The sequence below is a fragment of the Poecilia reticulata genome, linkage group LG1, assembly GCF_000633615.1.
Source record: "Poecilia reticulata strain Guanapo linkage group LG1, Guppy_female_1.0+MT, whole genome shotgun sequence".
Lineage (NCBI taxonomy): Eukaryota > Metazoa > Chordata > Actinopteri > Cyprinodontiformes > Poeciliidae > Poecilia > Poecilia reticulata.
The window spans coordinates 5,725,415-5,746,622 of record NC_024331.1 but is presented as its reverse complement, the minus strand read 5'-3'; the positions used below and the strand labels follow the sequence as shown (position 1 = coordinate 5,746,622).

Sequence of the window (21,208 nt, the reverse complement as noted above, 5' to 3'; positions counted from 1 at the left end):
AAACCGAGCAACGCTTAGTCTGACGGGGGGCCTAGTAAAGCATGGCGGGCCGCCAGGCTTATAATACACTGGGGGAATCCCTGGTTTGTGCTCTGAGTGACATCATGATTTTTTTATTTATTTTATATTATATTTAGAATTCCTAATTGTTTTGAGTTTATTTTTTACATATTTAACCAAGATAGTTAACCTATTGGTTTTGTCAGTTTCACTTTGTCATTTATTTCACATTTGCTGTTCTACTCCTAAGTCCATTGACTGAACAAATTAAAGTTGTGACGCGTTTACATGTTTGACCAAGTTTTGAAGGTATTGGTGTGTTTAGGTATGCTGAACTGGTGCATAGTTAGCAAATGTGTAATTCAGTACATCTCTGTTTAAAGTATTTTGTTTTAAACAAATTCAGTACTGATTTTCTGTATCGGCCGATATTAAACCTCAGATATCTGGGTCGAAAGTGAAAACTGTGGATCAGTGCATCCCTAGTATCATTGTGCAAAACAATCATGTTAAATACTGATGACTTGTTATTMTGTTACTTTGTATTTGCACTGAATGTTCTAATTCTTCTCCTAGGAAGGACTGATAGACTACATTTTACAGAGTAATTGTGCGCTGTTCAAAGATAAAAATTTTCTGCCTCGTCTGGATGTCTATGAAGAAGAAATGGAGTCTTTGCACGATGAGAAGAATAAGTTAAGAGAAGAGCTGGACTACCAGGAGTCCCTGTTGGCCGACCCTCGTCTGTTAATGAATCTGGGCGCCGCCCTCTACCAGACCGTCCAGTCTGTGTCCCGTCTTTCTCCTGCATATTACTTTTCCCTGCAAAAATTCCGGAAAGTGATGCAAGAGGCTTTCAACGAAAAGATCAGGGCAGTAACATCGTTTCCAACTGGGAAAGTGGGAACGATCATGCTACCAGAGATTATGAACACGATGGCGCACAACCTACTGCACAACTACAGACCACGTCTGTTCAGGAGACACTTTACCGTTTTGAAACTGTTGGTGTCTCTGGAAATACTCCAGCACAACCAGCTATGCACTGAGGTAGAGAAGGTGATCTTCCTCAGGGGTCTCAAAGACATTGCAGACAGAGATGCTGAAGTAAAATCCTTAGACCTACCCAGCTGGATACCTTCAAATGTTCACTCAGAGCTAATCTTGTTGGAGAAGATTCCCTGTTTCAACAAGCTAATCGATTCGCTCCGCATTGCTCCCACGCAGTGGCAGGAATATCTGTGCTTCACTTCTTCTACTATAGTAGGGAACGTTCCGCGTTGCTCTCATTCTCACCTTTCGCTGCTGCAGAGGGCTATCCTGTGGAAAGCCATCAGCACCAACTGCCTAAAGAAACTAGGGGACGCTATGAACGCCTGCTTGCTTTTACTGTCTTCAAAAACGGCAGCAGCTCCAACCTCTGGTGACCCAGATGTTCTATTAGAATATGTGTCAAAATTCAACGTACCCATCATCTTTACAGTGCCAAGCACAGAAGGAGATATGAAGATAAGCATCGATCCTCTTGATTTCATACGTCGGTTGGCCTACAAAGATGGAAAAAAAGAGGTGAGCTGTGTATTTAATTAGTTAACTATTTTATCAATTAATTATTTCAGTTTATTATTTGCATAAATTCAATTCCTTTGGATAAAAAATATTCCCCTTGAACAAAGGCTAGGCAATGAATCAATGACAATTCAAATGGCAATAGATACATGATCGGTATCAGTTGGTATAATTGTCAATAATTTCATCGAACTCCGATCCAGAACCGCACAGTATTCTGGGAGATGTAGGCAAGGAGGATAAATGCTTGGAAAGTGTGGAAAAAAATAGAAAAGGTTGCATCACTAGTTTGGCAGCATTTTAGAGTTTTAAAACAAAAAAACTTATCAATAATTGTCTATATCGACTGATCTAGAGCCCTTACATTATGGTATGTTTTCCAGCCATGTTGTCCTGCCTGATGTTGAACTTTTTCACATTATTTACCCTAAAACAACACTGTTATATGCTTAATTATGAGAGACCAACATAAAGCAGCACATAACTATGAAGTAGAAGCAAAATTCTACATGTACATCTTTTGTTGCAGTTGCATTATCTGATCTATTGGTTTTTGTCACTATCAGCATTTCACAACTAGAGGCTAGTATTTTTTTGTCAATTGTTCTTTGCAAACATGATCACTGAACTAAGAACAGCTGGAGTCAACAACTGACCGGGTCTTCTAAGAACAAGTGGATATGTTTTGATTTAAGATATTCCATTGTAGTTCTGGCTTAAAACTTTAGTGTGTAACTTTAAAAAAAAATACATATTTCTACGTATTTGTTAAAACTGTCACTTTACGGTATGAGACAGATAATCTGAGAAAAAAGTGAGCTCCTCTCCTTTCTCCCAGTGCTAACAACCAGTCGGAAGCAGGAGGCAGGTTTTAGGACTGTTAGTCTTGTACGTGCACAACATCTTTCTGCTATGTTATAGCTTCTTCCTGGTTGCACAGTTTGTCATGAACGCTAAGGCTAGTTAGCACAGCCACTGATGATGGCGGATAACCAGTTTTCCTGGGGCTGTAATTGATCCTCTGTCACTAGCACAATGAGCAGTGCATACACAAAATGATTGACAGTGCTAAAACCCTCCTCCTGGTTCTTATTGGTTATTTGCGACCGGGAGTGGTGCATTTCTTCAGAGGGCAATAGCAGCACTGGGAGGAGGTGGAGGAGCTCGATCATTTCACAGATTACCCGTCTCATATAATACTGTCACAACATGGGGACAGTGTTGACAAACATGTAAAAATGTTACATCCTGCAGCATGTGTCCTGTCTTCCTTCATGAGTTGCTCTGTGTTGGCGTATCATTTCAAATCCCAATATGTTGGATCAAAATGTATGGCTTAACGTGACAAAAATGTGAAAAAAGTTGAAGGGCTGTGTGAATACTTTTGCGAGGCACTGTGAGTGCTTCATTAAAAAGTTCTAATTTCTTTCATTAATTTCTTTCACATCTGTTTTCTCCCAGGTGAGAGTAATTGCGTTTGGGGGACTGTGTGATAAAGAAGAGATCCTTTTAATGTTGGACAAAGCCAGCAGTGAGGGCCACTGGCTGGTCTTCAACAACTGTCACCTGTTGGACAAGTGGGACAGCGAGGTGGTGGTGCGCCTCAGACAGCTGATCCCTTCCCTCAGAGGTAAAGTCGTTCAGCCGTTTCAGCAGTAGTCCATTTTATCCCCCACTGATTACAATAATCGCTCTCCCTTTCTTTCTTTTTTCACTTTTTGTTTTCAGATAGTGACATTTCCATTTCTTATGGCAATGAAATAAATACAGACTTGTAGGAATGACTTCAGTAAAAAAAAAAAGCCTTCATTAATTAGCGCATGACATTCTTTTTCTTCTCTTTTTTGTTTGTAAGAATATAAATGATACAAAAGCCAGAGATATGAACCAAAACTGGTGTCRCATTATGTGGAACTATAGATCAACCGTACAGTAGATTGAGTCCATGAATCTTGGTAATAAAGTGGAAACTAGAATCAAGTGTCGTCCTTAATGTTTTATTATTGTTCATTTCACACAAACCTTCTAAATTATTGATGGCAAAAAACTAAATAAATTTTCTCGGTATGTTTTACGACATTTAGCAAACAGAAATAACTTAGGTAATTTAAACCAATAAATTTGGTCTGATTTAACTTCAGACAGTGAGGAAAACGTGTATGTGTGTTTTTATTCGGTATTTGTAAATATATGCTTTCAACTGTATTGTTTGATACATTTTTTCAATTTATTGAAAAAATGTTTGAAAAATTATTTAATCTTAAAATTGACTGTGAAGGTTATTTCTTCCATTGTGTGAATATCTGCCATCTTAGCCTATTTCCATTTATTTCTGTTCTGTTGTAAATTCAGAACATATTTAATTGATATTGTGGCCAATTCCTCTGTTAATCCATCTGTTTTTCTATCTGACTTCCAGAGGACACTCCCGTGGTTCATCCGTGCTTTCGGTTGTGGTTTGTAAATCGAGAAGATGCATCCAAATTTCTACCAGGTATAGTTCATATATGTTTAATGATGGTCTGTTTATTTATGAATATATTACAGTAGCTGCCATTCAAAGCAATTCTTCTCTATAACCATCCATGGCACTTGGCCACAGATATTTTTTTATTGTATCATCACATTATGCACTCCAACTCCGTAAAAGCTGTTGTTGACTAGCGATCACCATTTCTTACTGTTTTATTTAAAACACAGCTTTGTTGTCACAAGGAGTACAGTTTTATTCACATTTTGTTTTGTTCACAGTCACAGTGAGAGTGGGGGCCCTACCGCTGTGCTTTGACTCCCCCTCGAATCTGAAAGAGGAGCTGAGTGTTTCCTACAGGCAGGTTTTCTCAGTCAGTCAGCATCAGTCGTGGTCACATGACGCAGATGACAACATGAAGGTGCTTCTCCGCTGTGCCATCTTTCACTCAGTTCTAATGCAGAGGCAGACCTATAAATATTTTAGCTTTGGAAGAATGTATCACTGGTAAGTAACATCGTAATGAAAATGGCAAATGTTCTAAATGTGCTTTTTTTTTCTTTCTTTTTTGTAAGCAAATTTCAAATTTATGAAAAWTTTTTTAATACCTTTCATAAAGGTGTCAAGATGACCTCATTGCTTTATTAGATGCATATATTTACTTCACCCGTCGGTGCCATGACAAATGGAATGTTTTACGCTACATAGCAGGTAAGGCGTGGAAGAATACAGCTGTCTYTCTAGTTCAGAACCCGCTTTAACCACGTGTTGATTGTATTTGCAGCTGCTGTTGTTCACGGCGGCCACATAATAGACTCTGCAGATTCAGAGCTGGTGGAGAGTATCGCCAAATGTTGCTTCACTATAGAKCCGTCCCTTTCAGGCAACGGACCGTGCATCCTTTCAGAAATGATCAAGGGCTGCTCCCATTATGGTAACTATGCAACCTTATTGAGATGCCGTTAATAGACTTTAAAGATTGAATATTCTTTCGCCGTTGAGCAAAAGTATTTTCAGTCTTTTGAAATTGTGCACATTTTGTCTTGCTACAAAGTAAGAGTATCGATACTTCATCATGCAATTACTCAAGTAAAAGTAAGCAGTGCAGCATTGTAAAAATAGTCCTAAGATTCTTTCCAAAACTTTACTGAAGGAAATGTAACTAGTTACTACCCAATTCTGTGAACACTAACTGGATTTCTGGCATTTAAGAGCAGCCCTACTCCATGATACTGCCTCTGCCGTGTTTCGCTATGGTAGTGGTGGATTCATTGTAATTGTTTAATGTTAGTTTTCTGCCACACATAATGTGTTGCATTTACTACTTTGTCACATAAAATCTCCCTAAAGACATGAAGGTTTGTGGCTGTAAAGTGACAAAACAATTTCAAGCGTCTGTATTGCTTTTGCAAWRCMSWCKCTGTATAAAGTATTATAAATAAGCACAACTCAAATGTTAGAAGAGTCTTCTTAAATAACTTAGACAAGAAGTAAACATGTCAAAACTATTGTACTTCTGGAAATATGCTCAGCATTAACACAATGTTATTGTCTTCCTTTCTTAGATCTACCAAGCCTGCTTCATGTTTTGGATCGACGTTTTCTGGATTTAGCCATCAGCAACCTGGTGATGCTYGGCTTCAGTGCCGATGTGGCCCCCGAAGTTGACAAAATCAATAGCCACAATCTAAACGTATTCCTTCAGGACTCCCAATCACCGTTGGGGACAGGGAGGAGCCTCAGCCCTACTCAGGATCTGACTGCCAACCTGCCAACAGACATAGCAGAAAAGAGACTCCAAGATCTGAAGAATTACCTCACATGCAAGAAAGACAGCAGAATTAAAGAAGAGGCCACCGCTTTCCGAAATCCCGTCCGTGACTTCCTCCAGGCCGAATGGGATGATCTCATTAATTTGGTGTCCGTGCACCTCTTACAGCTCCAGSAGTCTCACCAGTACACTGCGTTCTCTGCCTCCCTGTTGAAGTTCACCGACTTGTCTCGGTTGGAGGGGAGGGCAAAGCTGCTCAGTGCTTACCTTGGCTACGACGGYGCCTCACATCCACCAGATGCTTATCGACTGGCAGCTTTTAGAAAGCCCAGAGGCTTTCTGCTGGCGTTGATGCGACAGGCTGCTCTGGAAAATTACAAATACGTCAGCGATATAATACTACATTTTCAGGTTGCAGATAAAGGTTTCAGATGTAGTGCAGGATTTTTAAAGTGAGTTTCTTGTCTTTAAAGTATTGACACATGTTCGGGTTGTTAATTCTGAACACTTCAACGTAGGATGATGTCCACACTTTATTCATTACTTATTTAAAAAAACATTTCCTAAGTTTTTAACTGTAAAAGATACAGTTAGGTGTCACAGGTTATATGTCACATTAAAGCTGCAGTGTGTAATTTCTATTAAAAAAAGTGTTTTCCATATTTGTTAAAACTGTCACTAGAAACTCTGACYTCTCAACAGAACCTCACTTCAAAAATTCTGAACTCCTGCTTCAATAAATACAATGGATTTACACCCAGGTGACTCATCGCCGTAACGTTTGTTGTTTTTGCCTCCCCAGGTTCTGCCTGAGGGCACGTTCCCCGTCTTGCTTCGTGCGGACRCCGTGCGTCTGTCTGGCTTGCAGCTGATAGGGGCATCGTGGGACCCAGAGACGGGAGGCCTGCAGGAAGCCGTCTCCCCTCTGCCGTGCGCGATGCCGTTTCTCAGTGTCAAGGCTCAAGTCAGGAGCAGAAGAACTGCAATAGATACCTTGTCTTGTAAAAGTTCATTTTTAACAGATGTAGGCAATCTTCAAGCCAYGCCGACTGCCTCGCATTTGCCAGTCTACTACTGTCCCATCTATGTGAGCGAGGAGGGAGAGAGYGGGACCTGGGAACTGAGTGATGTTAACATAATCACTAAAGTTCCTCTTTGTTCCAAGCTCAATCCTGCTTTGTGTAGCTTGAGAAGGGTGAGATTAGTGAGCACACTCTGACTCTTCTGAGCCGCTGTGACTTATGTCCCAGAGTGAGGTCGCCTATSTGCTTTAACGTGATGGGATTCGTCCTTTTAGCTTAATGTGAAGTGTCAAAATCTATGGCTATGTATTTTCCTTCAACKTTGTAACGTTTTAAAAGGAGGGTTTAATAAAAAAATGTTTTGGTTAAAACTGGGAGTTTCTTGTTGTTTTGTCAAGTTTTCTTTAATTTCTCAACAGCAAATGATTGAAAGGTGCATGAGTAAATAAGTAGATAATTAAAAKAATCACCAATTAGCTGTTTTTTTCTTAAACAGGAGAACATTATATGAAAAACAATGTATATGAATTTTGTAAAATGAGAAAGATGGAACCCATCTTTTTTCTTTTCTAGGTAACCTGGACAGACATCATTATGAAACCTTCGAGAAGTTTGGCAACAATACTTTCCTGCTGCATCTCGACAATGGGAGRGCGTGAGTATTTTACAGGTTTTTAATGCAGTTTTTTTTTTTTTTGCCAGAAACATTTTTATTCACATTTGCTACTTTTATTTTCTTGTGGATTCAGATTTGGGCGTCACTCAAAAGATGAACCTTCCATTCTAGCCCCACTACGACAGTGCTGCAGGTATAACAAGTATACCAAGTTTGTCCAAATGGGGGTGGGGGGGTTATTATGTAAACTCAACTTTTTCCAGCAATCTCCAAGCCGAGCTTCCGCCTCACTCCCCCACTCAGCTCCATCAGACTAGTGGCAGCAGCAATTAGCAAACACCTGGTGGGACTGCACAACTGCTGAGCTCCATAGGAACTACTTTTCAGTGCAGGGCTCCTAAAAACATTGTAAAAAGCTTTATGGAGGACATCTGTGGTGACGACTTCCAGGAGGCAGAGTGTCGGAAAGAGCAGGAGCTTCTTAAAGAGAAARAAGCCCAATTTTGGGGCGTTAAATTGCAACGTCAGATTAATTTGATATATATACAGCATTTTCATAACAATTCATGGTAACATAGTTACTTGATTGTGCTACTAARTGGCTCTATGTGCTTGCAAAATACATAATACAGCCCTTTGAATAAAATGTTCTTGTCAAAATCCAATTAAATATTTGTGGCAAGACTTGGAAAGTGTCGTTTACACATCTCCATCTCACCTACYTGAGCCTAGGCTGTTTATTTTATGGAAGAAGAATAGGCAACAATGTCAGTCTCTAGATGTGTAAAAATGCTAGTTGCAGAGAGAGCATGCCACACTTTTCAGATTTTTWAAATATCTGATCAGTCTTAAAAGCCATGTATTTTCCTGCAACTCTACAATTATGCATCCAATCACATCTAAGCTCATTAAAGTCTTTGTTACACAATAAAATTGAAAGGGCGTAAAAACTGTAGAACATYAACTATCTGGTTAGTATCTCTCCTCTCATTTGTCCCTTTTGTTGTGCCGTCCTCAGAATCCGCCGCTCCACTTGGCTGCGCCTCCGTCTCCTGTCTCTGCCTCAGTACCACATTAGTGACGTCATGAGGGCGTCGCTGTCRCAGGACCCGCTTCACAAGGTGGCCCCGCTGCTGTCCGAGCCTCACCTCGCCGCTCTGAGTCGACGTTTGAAAACCGTGCTGGAGACTGTAAGTCGTTGCCAAGAGCAACATAAAGACGACCCGGGGGCCGAAGATGTCATCTACAACGACCTCGCAGATGTGAAATAAGAGAATGAAAAGATTATAAGGACACAACCCATATAATTTCCAAACATAATGTCAGGATTAGATTTTGCAATTCCCACAGTTGCAGTAACATTTATACATAATCCATGGACAGAACACAGTGTTGACCATGAGGTGCTTTAATGATCAGTATTTGCCACACCTTTTGCCATAAAGCCACTATAATACGGTAGAACTGGAAGTAAYARTCTGGTTTGTAGGTTGCAAAATACTGCCACATACTGAAGTCACACAACACCCCTGAGATTTGATCACTCTGTCAGCRGCGCCTCTGTTATTGTTTGGAAACTCTGACAAGTGCAATGTGCAATCTGACAAGTCTGGACCTCCAGCGCCAATGTGCCAACTCATCAAACTTTCATATTGTGGATAGCACTCTGCTGTCTGCTTCTTCTGTCCACCGATTRTTTTTTTATTACTATATTGTGGTTCAGTATTAAAAATATAGCTTTCTCAACAAGTTAATGGGTTTTGTTCTTACGAATCTTTGTCTCGTACATTTTGCGTCAYTAAGATGAGATTTATGTTTTAAAATAATGACTATTTAAACTGGGGCTGATATTCCTTCCAGGACTTGTACGTTTTCAGTAAATTTCATTTAGGTTTTATTATGTTAATTTGTGTGCTGTCCTCATAGCATCCTTCAGAAAAAAAAAACAACTAAATATTTTGATGTTTGCCTGCCTGATGTATTTTGTCAGTATTTATTACCATTAGATTTATTTAGGATTATGATATTTTCTTAATGCCTGAAGAAAATCTTCTGATATGTGTTAAGTAATTGAAACACATTAAAAGGGAATGTCAAATTGTTCTTTTTGCTCTCTAGKTTGTGTTATTTACATAAAACACCAAATATATAAACAGGAGAAAATAAAGACATTATGAAAGATGTTATTTTTATAGCACATGGTGAGCATTTTTAAAAGTTCCACTTTGTCTGAAATGATTGCAAGAATGTTACCATTACAACAGTATCCACGGCAACATCACATCTGATGTTTCTTTTTTCACCTAAGTCTGATTTGATTGTCATTTTAATTATTACAAAGGACTGCTATGGTGCMAGATTTGCTGACTAATCATATTTTTAAAATCACTTGTGAGCAACAAATTTGCCCGTCTGGAAGAACTTTTTTTCTGCTTTTTATKAACYCCAAGAAGACGAATTTCAAGGATATCGGTTGATATTGTGAAGAGAAATTAAAGGCGTTGTCATGACGATACTGCTTAATCACWGTCAAAATCTTTAGCACAATTTTGCAATTTAATTTCTGCTTGTATGTCAYTGAATGATTATGTTTTTCATAATCAYACAGTAGTGAAGACAGAAAACATAAGTTGCTTAAATAAAATTTTCTTAAATTTTACAAACCACTGATCTGTTTTTGGTGAATTCAAGCTAATTTCAGGTTACAATTGAGGACAAATCTTAGCAAGGAACTGTTTGAGTGACTCGTSTTCTGCCTCCTCGTCGTGTCGGCGGCTGGTTCCGCTCCACTGCAGGTCGTCCCTCAGGTGAGTGGATTCATATGTCATAGAGCGCTCTCCTCTCCTCTCAGGTCTCAGTTTAATATTTTATCCAGTCAAATGGGTGCCACCTCCTCCCTTTTCTCYTCTCCACACATGCTCGCTCTCTCTTTCCATGAAAACAGGCGATGACAGGCCAGTTAAGAAGCTCACCGCTGAATGACTAAAGAAGGGACAGAAAAAAGTSCTGCCAGCTTTTAGCCAGCAGAGGAAAGAGGTGGAACTCCAGTGACTTTCTCTGTAGACATCTAGAAAGGGCTTTCAGATACTTTTTTTTTAGATACTTGAATGGGAGTGCAGACTTTTTACAGCTGACAGTATTTTTGGTGTTTTTCTGTTCTTCCATACCTAAAGAATCGGTCACTATGTCGGGAGTCAGCAGTGATCAATTGCACAAATCAACTTTGAGTGTCTATTTGGTAAGTTTATGATTTTATTTTCCCYCTTGTGAAATAACGGCTAAGTATTGTTTTGACTTTCTGGTTCATAACTATATTTCTTTGTTCTAGAACCTGATGGAGCATTTCAACCCTGGTCTTCAGACGCTTGTTGCTCTTGGAAACAGCTATGTTAAAGCTTTTCAAGGTCAACGAGTTGATCAGTGCTGGCATGGAAATAAATATGTGTCTATGTTTTGGTGACGCTTTACTCTAAATTTCCAGTTTTGTGAAAGCAAAACATTTTTTAAAATAATAGTAGAAATTCATGATAAAATACAGAGTTAATCGCATTTTACACAAACTAGTCACATATAAGTTAGAGAACTAAACAGGGAGAAAATTGTGGAACCTGGCTGGCCTTTGTTTCTAATATTATCCAAAAGCAGAAGGCTGCTGATAGTTATTATTTTATTTATTTATTTATTCATATCAGGGCCCATCCTCTCATGTTTCATTGAAATTAGCTGATCAGAATAAAGATCTGAGCTACAATGAACGTAAAACAGGCTTAATTTGAATTAATTTAGAAATATTAAAGAATAAAATCAAATTATGCGCAAAATTTTAGCATTTTATTTTAAAGATTTCTCCTAATACTTCAAAGAAACTCAAGAAACAATATATGTAGCGCTTAAGTCTATGGATAAGAATGAGTTTGTTTTGGGGTACAAAATGGAAGAAAGTTGGGATCAAATGAAACCAAAAGAGCCTCAGACAAATTCAACAAATGAATTCTCTATAGATTAGATCTAATCTGCATTAAAAAAAAWTTTTTTWAAATGTTAACTTGTGCTTGATGCAGGGTTTTAACCTAATTCTGCACCAGAATTATTCAAACATGCTAGTTTAGATTTAATTTCGTGGCCTTCCTTTAATCTGGATCGTAAGTGAAACACAGGTAACTGGGAGAGCGGCATGCATTGTTAATGSACCTCTCTTCCTCCTCTTGAAACAAGAACAGGCCTTCAGCCGCGGCGGAGTGTTGTAATACAAAACCCTCTGGCACGAGTCTATTCCTAGACCAGGAGCACGGATCAGGTGTCAGCACTTCAGGGTGTATTTTAATAATGAGTAAGAGCAGGGCTGCCAGGTGACCCAATTAAAAAAAGAATGTGTGAAGTTACGGAAGAGCCAATACGTCTCTCTGTAATGTTTCATGTGTGAAATGTTTGCTTCACTGTGTGTTTTTTTTGCAGCCTTGGCCGGTTGCAGTGAGGCCTACTTCAGCGCTCTGGCTAAGATGGGGGACCAGGCACTGCACACGCTTTCCTCTCATTCTCTTGGTGAGACGGTTGTCTGTTTTAATTTGTAATGAATGAATTGATGTATTTTAACGTAATGCATCACATTTATCCCCCTGAAGAAACACTCTGGTAACGACACCGTGCACCTTTACAGTAGTTTTATTAGTGACAGTTGTTTTTTTGCTGCTTTGTTTGTATTGATTGCTTAAAGGTTAGCGCAGCATGACAAATGTTGTTCGGCTTTCTAAGGTCAGTTAGAGGACCACAGTCACCACACACCCTATGGCGTCCTTTGAATTATAGATAAAGACAGTTGTTCAGTTACACTCAGTTTAGTTACTTAAGCACAATCTATAAAAGCAGAGATTCCTTGACTATAAATGCTTTGGGAACTTGGGATTGTGTCGACATCATATATTGAGTCTTTACATACAGACAAAATGAAAACCACAACCTTCAGTTTGTTTTATCTTAACTAACGAACAAAAATTACTCCTGTGTATCCAACATTACAAAGGTGTATTTGTACTCAGCTTCCTTGAATAAATAATTTGTAGAACCACCAAATTTATTTATTTATTTATTTATTTATTTATTTATTTATTTATTTATTTATTTATTTATTTATTTATTTCAATTATAGCTTCAAGTTTTTGAGGTTTGTATTCTTGAACATTTTGCACATGTGGATACTAACGTTTTTGTGCCTTCCTGTTTGCTAGATTTGTCAGGCTCAGTCAGATTGGGTTGGTCAGAGTGTCACCAAAAAGCAGTTTAGAGTAAAGCAAGTGTCCTTCAATCACACAGTCATCATTTCTAATTTGTTGTCCTGCATCTAGTATTATAAAAAAACAAATTACATATACAGATCAGATTTTTTTATTTGTCAAACCTACATGCCCATTCAGTAAATTAGGATATTATTTAGAAGTCCATTTATTGCAGGAACTTTATCACTAAGTGAACCACGTTATATAGATTTTATTGAGATTTAATGACACGAAGGTGAAATCTGTCTATCAACTAGAAGAAAGTGATTTGTTGTTATATTTATAGGTGTCACAGTAAATGTTGCTGACTACAAATCCAGCAACTTTTTAGATTTTTAAGAGAAAAAAAAAGACATTTGATATTGAGTGACAAAATAAGTGCAAAGCATATAAATACATCAATAGGGCACAGTTAGAGTATTGAGATTCCCATGAAGAAACGTTTTTGCTGATAATAATTCACACAAAATGACGTGTCAATGGATGTTCTGTTGGAAATATGAATTCAACATTTATATTTTTTCTAACTTGAATAAAAAAAGTCTTACAAATCTAAGCAGACCTTAAGAAGGGCCATAGCAATAAAATAATCAATCTTTCACACACATATTTAGGATATTTTCTGTTATTCTTTTAAACAGGCGACGTCCTGGTCCAGATATCAGAAACACAGCGAAGGCTCACTGCAGAGATGGAAGGGTTGGTGAGTACATTTCCCATCAAAATAATATAAAAAAAACATCTTGAAAGTGTCTGCAGAATTAGGTAATTCAACACATTTTTGAAAATACTGGAAAATAAATGCCTGAAGGTTTACAAACCTTTGTAAGCATGGCTGACGTAGATTGAGAAGAGCCGCTTTTCTTCCTGCTTTAGTTTCAGTGGTTCCAGATAGAGGTGCTGCAAGCCATGGAGAAGAATGTCAAACTGGACGAGGAGTACATGGAGGTGAATCCGCTAGGCCGTACTGGACGGGACAACATTTTAAAATGAGGAACTGTCATTAGAAATGTTTTTGAAAGAGTTGGTGTTTAAATTTACATTAAATGAATAGTTTGGACAAGACCAAGTTTATCTAGACGGTGTGTAAGGGACCACCAGATTCCTCTGTGTGATAAATGTTATATCTAGCACAAATCCCTGGAGTTGAACTAACCCAAAAAAAGTATCAGAACCACCATCAAACTTTTGTTTATGATCAAGTTACAAAAACACGTTAAAGAATGGCAGAACTAGCTCTCCGCTGTTGGTTTGTCATTCACTGCATTCTGCCAGCCTCTTAATGAGGGAAAGGTTTTTACAGAAATGTTGATTGCATTTGGAAAACTTGCGACATGCTGCCTCACTRGGATTAATGACAGCCAAGAGCAGCTAATCAACACGAGTATGAACATCACTCATTGACCGCCATCAGGCAGATTCAGGAGAGTTTAACTGTTCAACTTGCTGCAGGGCAGCCGCAGAGTCTATGAGATGGAGGTGAGAAACCAGGCMGAAGCTCTGGAAAAACAGCTTAGAAGAGGAACCTTCAGAGACTCTCTGGTACGTCTATGATGCACAGAGACGGTGCCGAAGCGAAACCTCTGTGCCACTTTTTGTGTCAAAATATTTTTCTTCAAGTCTTTTTTTTTTTTTTAGGAGAACAGTGAATACATGGTTTACCTGAGGCAGAGCCACCAGGAGATCCTGAAGGAGGAGGAACGAAGGTATCGCTTTCTGGCAGAGAAGCACTGTGGCCTCACTCAGTCCCTGCTGTTTCTCATAAACAAGGTATATATGCTCTTTCAAGTCCCGCTCAGTATGCTGCGGGTTTATTTCAAGTGTGCAGTAAATACATTTCAGGTGTTTTTATTCATAGTTTATTGTTTTCATTTGTTTAGATTTATGTGTCATTTATATTGCTGCAAACATAACCATGCTTCAGAATTTMAGACCTCGACTTTACACCCCACATTTCACGCATATTTGAGACACTGAGGACTTTGAAAAACACAATTTATCTTGTAAAGCACTTTGAACGGCCTTGTTTCTGAAATGTGCTGTACAAATAAGCTTGACCTGATAAAGMAAATCATTTTATTCCAGGTGTGTATTTCCTCACACCCACTATTTAACATTCATGTGGTGAAATCTGATACACACAAGCATTTAGATGTTTAGAGATACTCTTTATCTTGGGCTGCAGTTTCCACTAAATACATGCTGTATTAGTTAGTATGCTACTTTTCAGTGACGTTGTTGTTATAAATGTATATGTTGTTTGTTGCTGTGGTTTCTTGGTTCACTGTTTTCTTTCTCTCTTTCTGCTGGTGTAGATAGAAGCAGAGTCCTAGGGTGCTTTCATGTATTCTCTTTATCCTTCTTCCTCTTCTCTAGTCCTGTCTCCCTCTCTTCCTTTTAACATTTTGCCCCACCTGTGTTCCTTTCTTTTTTCTCCTCTCCCCTTTCTTTTCCATCACTGTATCCTTTGCTTTTGGATTAAACCTGAACCAATTTCTAGTTAAGTTTTATAATGAAAAGCGTCACTTAAATCACCTGCAAGACTAAGACCAGACTAAGACAAGACATTGAGCGTTGACCATTGGCGTTGATCCTCTGGAAAAAGGAGGAGTTCCTTGGGATTGAATGTCAGTTGTTACCGGGKGTGACGGTGGAGGTAGTGATGTGAGTTGTGGTGGTTGTGGCTCTGCTGTAGTGACTTGCTGTGCTGAGGCTGTCAGTGCAGTACAGTGTACTGGACTTGGGGCGATGGTTCATGTCTGCATAGAGTCTAATTTTTGCCTTTGCTATCTGGTCTGATTGTGTGGTCACTATTGTTCCCCCAGGCATGGGACAGGGTCAGTGTCTTTGTGTGTATCTCATATTATCTGCTGGTGATCCCTCTGTAGTCCTGTGTGGAGCAGAGCGATACCCGTGGAGAAATGTGTTCAGCATGGATACTTTGACTGATACACAAACTGCTTTTCCCAGAGTACGCATAAAAGGCTCGGCTGTTGAAGTTGATTGAGGCCATAAAGGCGCTGTGTTTCTGTGTTTGCAGCTCATGTGTGTTAGGAATTTAGAGACCACTGCTGAAAGGAGGTGCGTTGTATGTGTTGAGGACTCTGAGAATCCCAAGCATTGAGAATATCTTGTTCAGGACATGGATATCGGTATTAGCTGAAGCAGATCTGACAACCTTCACTACGGGACAATGGGTTTACTCCTCTATGATCTCTGGTARACACTGGCCAGTCGGGAGTGGGCCGTAGAAGCCTGCTCTGACCATGTGAGTTTCATCTCTCTACGAATGGGCATGCCTACTGTTTCTCTCACCATTCTTTCCGAGTTAATAAAGGATGAATCCTAGGCCAACTGGGGATTGGTGTGGTTATTTGCCTGGATCAAAATACGACATGATCTTCTCGCTGGTCAAACTGTCCTTCTACGCCTGCAGTTCTCTTGCATGAGCCCCTGTGCCATGGTGTGTCTTTATTAGTCAGGTCATGGAGCGGTGAAAAGTCTTTGATAAAACATGAGCAAAATATCGCCATACCAAGCAGACTTCTCACCTCTGTGGGAATGATCGGGGGGCACTCGCTTCCTTTATGGGGTTTGCAGATATGTGCTCAGCCTGAAAAATGAATCCAAAGAATTCCCGGCTGAACTTGTGTTCGTCAGCTTACAGCCTTTCTCTTTGAGTCTAAGAAGAACTGCTGCTGCTTTGGCATTATGTTCTATTTGGGTTCATCAGGGCCCATGAGGCTTCTGGCACCGTATCTATTTTACCCTTTCTGTGTTCATTCAATGGCATGACAGAAAATGTTTTATTGAGACAGAAACCCAGTTGGTAATGTGTACGTTTTTTAATTTATTGATCCTGATGCCTATTTTGCCAGTCAGGCGTGTTTGAGATAGATTTTGCTGCAGCCTCAGTACTGCTGCTTTCATCCTGCCTTCCTGCAATTTCTTAATCCAGCCAACACATTGATTTTTCTTTTTTTTCTGTTCCAGCCGTGTAATATCATRTTAATTGCTTGCTTATCTAATAAAACCCAACTCTCAATGTGCAAATTTCAAATTTACTGATGCTTACTCGCTAATCTTGTTTCACCCTGATTATTTTTGTGATTTAATGAGGCGCTCGATTCCCCCGTCTGCTTTCAGACCGGCGGATCCCTCCAGCAAAAGGCAGATGGATGGAAAGAGAAAGTGAACGAGACCAAGGGGTCCAGATCACGCACTCCAACTCAAGTAGATCAAGAGGCGCAGGTGCTAACACTGTTATTGTTTTTTAATGTCAGTTATTTTTTTATTGACCACAGTTATTACTGCTTTGATAAATATGTCTCCTAAGATAGATAGATAAAACAATTGCTAWCTTAATACTTAGCAAAGTTGYTCGTTAGATAATAGGTTAGTAGCATGTTTAGCAGGATTATTAAGCCTATTAACTCATTGAACAATAAATCATGTATCATTATTTGCATTCATTGGACATTTCACTTGTTTAAAAATACATTTTTCACTGTGTACATATGTAACCACGGCAACTTAACCGTAACATTAAGCTAGCAGCAGGAATGGCATTAATGTTTTTTTCTAAGCAGAGCTGCTGACAAACATGTCGGCTGGACGTGATATATCCATCTATTGACGGATGGATGTTTCACATTTATAGAAGTGGAAACATGAAGGACTGGAATTAAAAATTCTTGATAATCAAATAAATGTCACAGCTGCCTTTGATTTTGTTAACAAATGTTTCTTACTGTGAAAGTATTTCAGGGAATTCAGCAGGTACTCTCGCAGATGAAGAGACCATGGTATGGACTAAATTATATCATCACTTTGTAAAATAGTTCAGTATTAAAGTGAACACAATCTCCAAAGGTCACTTCCCCTAACATCATGGATCAAATTCAGCTCATGTAATTTACATAAAAGGCTTTTAACTGAATCTAAAGGCCCTGAAAAGAGAGGGTTGAAAAAAGTAAAGCAGTTTTTCAAAGTTAGCCTAGATTTATTTTTTTTATTTTTTGCTTGGTACATGTTCCCTAACTAAATCCTGCACCCGCACTACATCATTTAACTTCTATGAACTTATCTCTAAAACACAATCTGATTTTTTMCTGATTACCTATAAACCCCCTGCATGGACACAGAGTTCGTCTCATTTATAATCTTTTTGTTTTATGTGCAAAGCTGCGAGGCTCGGTCAGCTCTCTGCTGCAGACAGTGGCCCGGGATGAGGATATGTCCTGGGCCAGGCGGGAGCAGTTGGCACTGGGTAGAGTGCCATCTAGAGGTAACAGAGGRAAATACGAACTGCTACTGTTGCATCTTAATGTGCATTATTAATGGATGACATTTCAACCCAGAAAAGTAGCAAAAATCCTTCAAGGCTTTTTGTTTTCTAACTTTATGATTTCATCCATGTGTTCACTTTCTCCAGCACCGTCTCCCCTTCCCAGTCGCTCTCGCTCCAGTTCAGTGGGGGAGTCTCTGGGTTTGGGAGGAGGAAGGCCCATGAGAGCSCTGGTGTCTCACCCCTCCTCATCCAACCCGAAGCTTTTGCCTTTTAACAGAGGAGAAACTGTCATCGTGCTGGTCCAGGAGCCCCGAAACGGCTGGCTGTACGGACGCGCAGACAGCAGCCTGCGGTGAGCTGAGTCATTATTGATCCGTGTGCCAACAGACGCATCCAGAAGTGACAGACTGATTATAGTTCATCCTCATGTTCATTGAATTAAACTGTTTTGTACAAGGATATAGAGACAAGGYGGCTGTTCACCTTTGGACTCATTCTTGTGTTTGACAGTRAAACAATGTTTCTTCAAACCTCAATGCACAATGTAGAGGCATAATTTCTATTGAATATATCCTGACTTACCATTGTTATGCACACAATTCATTTTCCACAATAGCTTAATTAAATATCTTAACAGGGCCTTGATAGTATTCACATCAGTGATGCGCGGTGAGGTTCATAGCTGGTGAGGTACCGACTTAATTATAATCGGATTTACAAATCTAGACCCCCTACATGTTATTGTTTACTTAAGGAAATTTCGTGCATGCGTACAATCCTGGAGGGCAAAAAGACTATTCTTTAACATGTGATGTTTAGCCGTGKCGCCGCTGCAGAATAATTCCGTTATGTCAAACTTTGACATGTAGATATTATTAATTTCGTGCTGTGCTTAACAGCACAGGGAGAAACCGTTAAAGTACAACTTAAAGCCACGTCTTTCTCGCTCTCTGTATCAGCGCAGCTTCTGTAAGGCTAGATCGCTGTTACTGTCTCTTACTCTGCAGTTGTGGAGTCACAATGTCTGGGTTCATGAGCGCCCCCAGCGGTGAGGCACGAGAACTGCCTGCCTCACCTGGAATCTGTTCTCTGCAGTTTCTGATCGCTCCTYAGCACACAAAACACGTTACACACACAGTTGGTGACAATAAAAACACAGTACATTAAATACATAAGCTAAATTATGGAAAATCAGTTCATACATTAAATGTTTTTAACCATTTTATTGGCGACGTACAGACAGGAGGAGCATGCGCTCATAGAATGGCAGCTAGTGCAGTTAGCTAGAGGTTGAGGCTCAGCTCACTGCTGCCTCACCAGCATTTGAATGGGAAAATGGGAAAATTCAGCAATTTTGAAGAAAAATAACATCAGATTTGGTTAAATTAAATGAAAAATAGGTACTTTATAGTACAAACCACAGGGTGAAAATATCTTTAGAAATTATTTTATTATTATATATTATTTTTCCATGATGACAGGTGAGGCTCTGCCTCAYCTGCCTCCCCTAACTGCACGTCACTGATTCACATGTATGCATATTAACCCTGTTTAAGAAGCAYAAAACTAGTATATAAATATCCCAAAACACGTGGAGCTGTAATTACAGCAGAGCATGATTATGCAAATAAGGGAGCTGAGTGGAAATGTGCCCGACATGCGTCAGATTTAGGACTGTGAAAAAAAAAACTGAAAAAAAAGTAAAAAAATTAAAATAAAGGAATAAACTGCATTAAATTTATAACAAATAAAATAAGAAAAARGTAAAACAAAAACAACAAAAGCTACATAAAATGTATAACAGTAAAAAAAAAAGAATTTGTTTTTAAAAAGTCTGAAAGTCTTGGATTAGAACTTTGAAGATTATAAAAAAAACTTTTGAAAAAAAGAAGAAAAAGTCCAATGGGTTTGAATACTCTTGCAAGGTTCTGTACATTTCGCTCCCCTTTTGCTTGATCTGTTTTGTTTGGTGTCTCATCAGTCAGGGCTGGTTTCCTGCTGCTTATGTGGCTCCAGCTGAAGATTTCTCCAACACGTTATCAACCAGGTGGGAACTCCCGTCTCTCAACAATCCTCATCTTTATGCATTTTTTTTTACTCCACTGTCAAATACTTTCTCATTCTCCTCATCTTTATTCAGTTATATGTGTAAATATGTATAATGTGGGACATGATTAGATAAGACAATTGTGCGTACGATTTAATGAGCTTTGCCTTCGTCCTACTCCTTGATATAAAAAGTTTGTTGTTTTATGTTTGATTATTGTTATTGCATACTTTTTTGTTTTCCTAATAATTTTATATTTACTCTGACATTTTACTTGTTCGAAATAAATAAAAATGTAATTTCCTTCCATTCTCACCTTTCTCATATTCCTTCTCTCCAAGGAAAAAGTTCAACTATATATAATATTTCTTTTTCCACACATGCTTCCTTTACTGCAGCAGCGTTTCTCTCAGGAGCCACAGCATGAACAATCTTCTGGACACCGACGCTCACACCGAACAGCCAGAGGTCAAGGGTTACAACGACATCCCGCCCCCAGCGACACCCAGCCGCAGGGCGTCGATGGACGTCCGGCCGGTTTCCCCGGCGCCTGACAGGCGGACAGAACCGGCGATGGAGACGAAACCTCCACCTCCGCCTCCGCAGCAGAGTTTGAACCTCAGAAGAAGCTCTGTGGACGTTCGATCCGTCTCCCCCGTCCMAGACAGGAAGGGGGACGTGGCAGCTGATGTTCAGGTACTGTGGTTTTAGTTACATTGTCTGTTTTCTACAAATGAACTGTTCTATTCTTACTCTGTTTTTTTGTTTGTTTTTTTTTACTAGACATTGTCTCCACATGGGCAGCCTGATAACCCTTTGTTTCCAAGGTAAATTTATATCTGAAAGCAAAATCTGTACCARRAAAMMWTTKGKWWTKGGGGKTTTTTCTGGGTTAATTTGTCATGTTGGAAACAAAAGTAGTGAAAATATGAATGTAGTTCAATATTCCYTCCTCTGGTCAGAGTAAAAGCTTTTTTGTGTCCCCAACAAACTTGTGGCAAACTGCAAGTGGAGTTTCTTATTCCAAACAAACTAGTTCCTTTATTTCTCTTCACAGTTGCAGCAGTGACCTGTGATTTTAGTAGTAACTTAACATAATCTGAATATTTACAACCCTCCACTTCATACACGAATATAACTTACCTACTGT

The 21,208-nt window shown here is 39.2% G+C and overlaps 2 protein-coding genes and 1 pseudogene across 5 annotated transcripts in view; all 3 read left to right on the top strand.

The window, feature by feature from the left end:
• dnhd1 (dynein heavy chain domain 1) overlaps positions 1-7,209 on the top strand; it is a 34,199-nt gene extending 26,990 nt beyond the window's left edge. For both annotated transcript variants that reach the window (XM_008429452.2, XM_017306503.1), the window contains 8 exons: positions 577-1,569; positions 3,031-3,199; positions 3,989-4,063; positions 4,321-4,546; positions 4,659-4,750; positions 4,824-4,973; positions 5,605-6,221; positions 6,613-7,209. In XM_008429452.2, the coding sequence (XP_008427674.1) occupies positions 577-1,569; positions 3,031-3,199; positions 3,989-4,063; positions 4,321-4,546; positions 4,659-4,750; positions 4,824-4,973; positions 5,605-6,221; positions 6,613-7,029 (2,739 nt within the window). In that variant the 3' untranslated portion in view covers positions 7,030-7,209. The remainder of the gene's footprint in view (positions 1-576; positions 1,570-3,030; positions 3,200-3,988; positions 4,064-4,320; positions 4,547-4,658; positions 4,751-4,823; positions 4,974-5,604; positions 6,222-6,612) is intronic.
• The window catches only part of LOC103476899 (extracellular serine/threonine protein kinase FAM20C-like), a 46,622-nt pseudogene extending 37,071 nt beyond the window's left edge, over positions 1-9,551 (top strand).
• Positions 8,733-21,208, top strand: part of baiap2l2b (BAR/IMD domain containing adaptor protein 2 like 2b) — a 15,952-nt gene continuing 3,476 nt past the window's right edge. Inside the window, exons 1-14 of one of the 3 annotated variants that reach the window (XM_008429158.2) lie at positions 8,734-10,255; positions 10,622-10,686; positions 10,777-10,852; positions 11,904-11,990; positions 13,363-13,424; positions 13,598-13,669; positions 14,174-14,263; positions 14,360-14,491; positions 16,868-16,972; positions 17,906-18,008; positions 18,156-18,363; positions 19,993-20,058; positions 20,457-20,754; positions 20,842-20,885. In XM_008429158.2, the coding sequence (XP_008427380.1) occupies positions 10,633-10,686; positions 10,777-10,852; positions 11,904-11,990; positions 13,363-13,424; positions 13,598-13,669; positions 14,174-14,263; positions 14,360-14,491; positions 16,868-16,972; positions 17,906-18,008; positions 18,156-18,363; positions 19,993-20,058; positions 20,457-20,754; positions 20,842-20,885 (1,397 nt within the window). In that variant the 5' untranslated portion in view covers positions 8,734-10,255; positions 10,622-10,632. Of the gene's footprint in view, positions 10,687-10,776; positions 10,853-11,903; positions 11,991-13,362; positions 13,425-13,597; positions 13,670-14,173; positions 14,264-14,359; positions 14,492-16,867; positions 16,973-17,905; positions 18,009-18,155; positions 18,364-19,992; positions 20,059-20,456; positions 20,755-20,841; positions 20,886-21,208 lie in introns of all 3 variants that reach the window. The other 2 variants (XM_008429089.2, XM_008429235.2) reach the window with 2 other exon arrangements.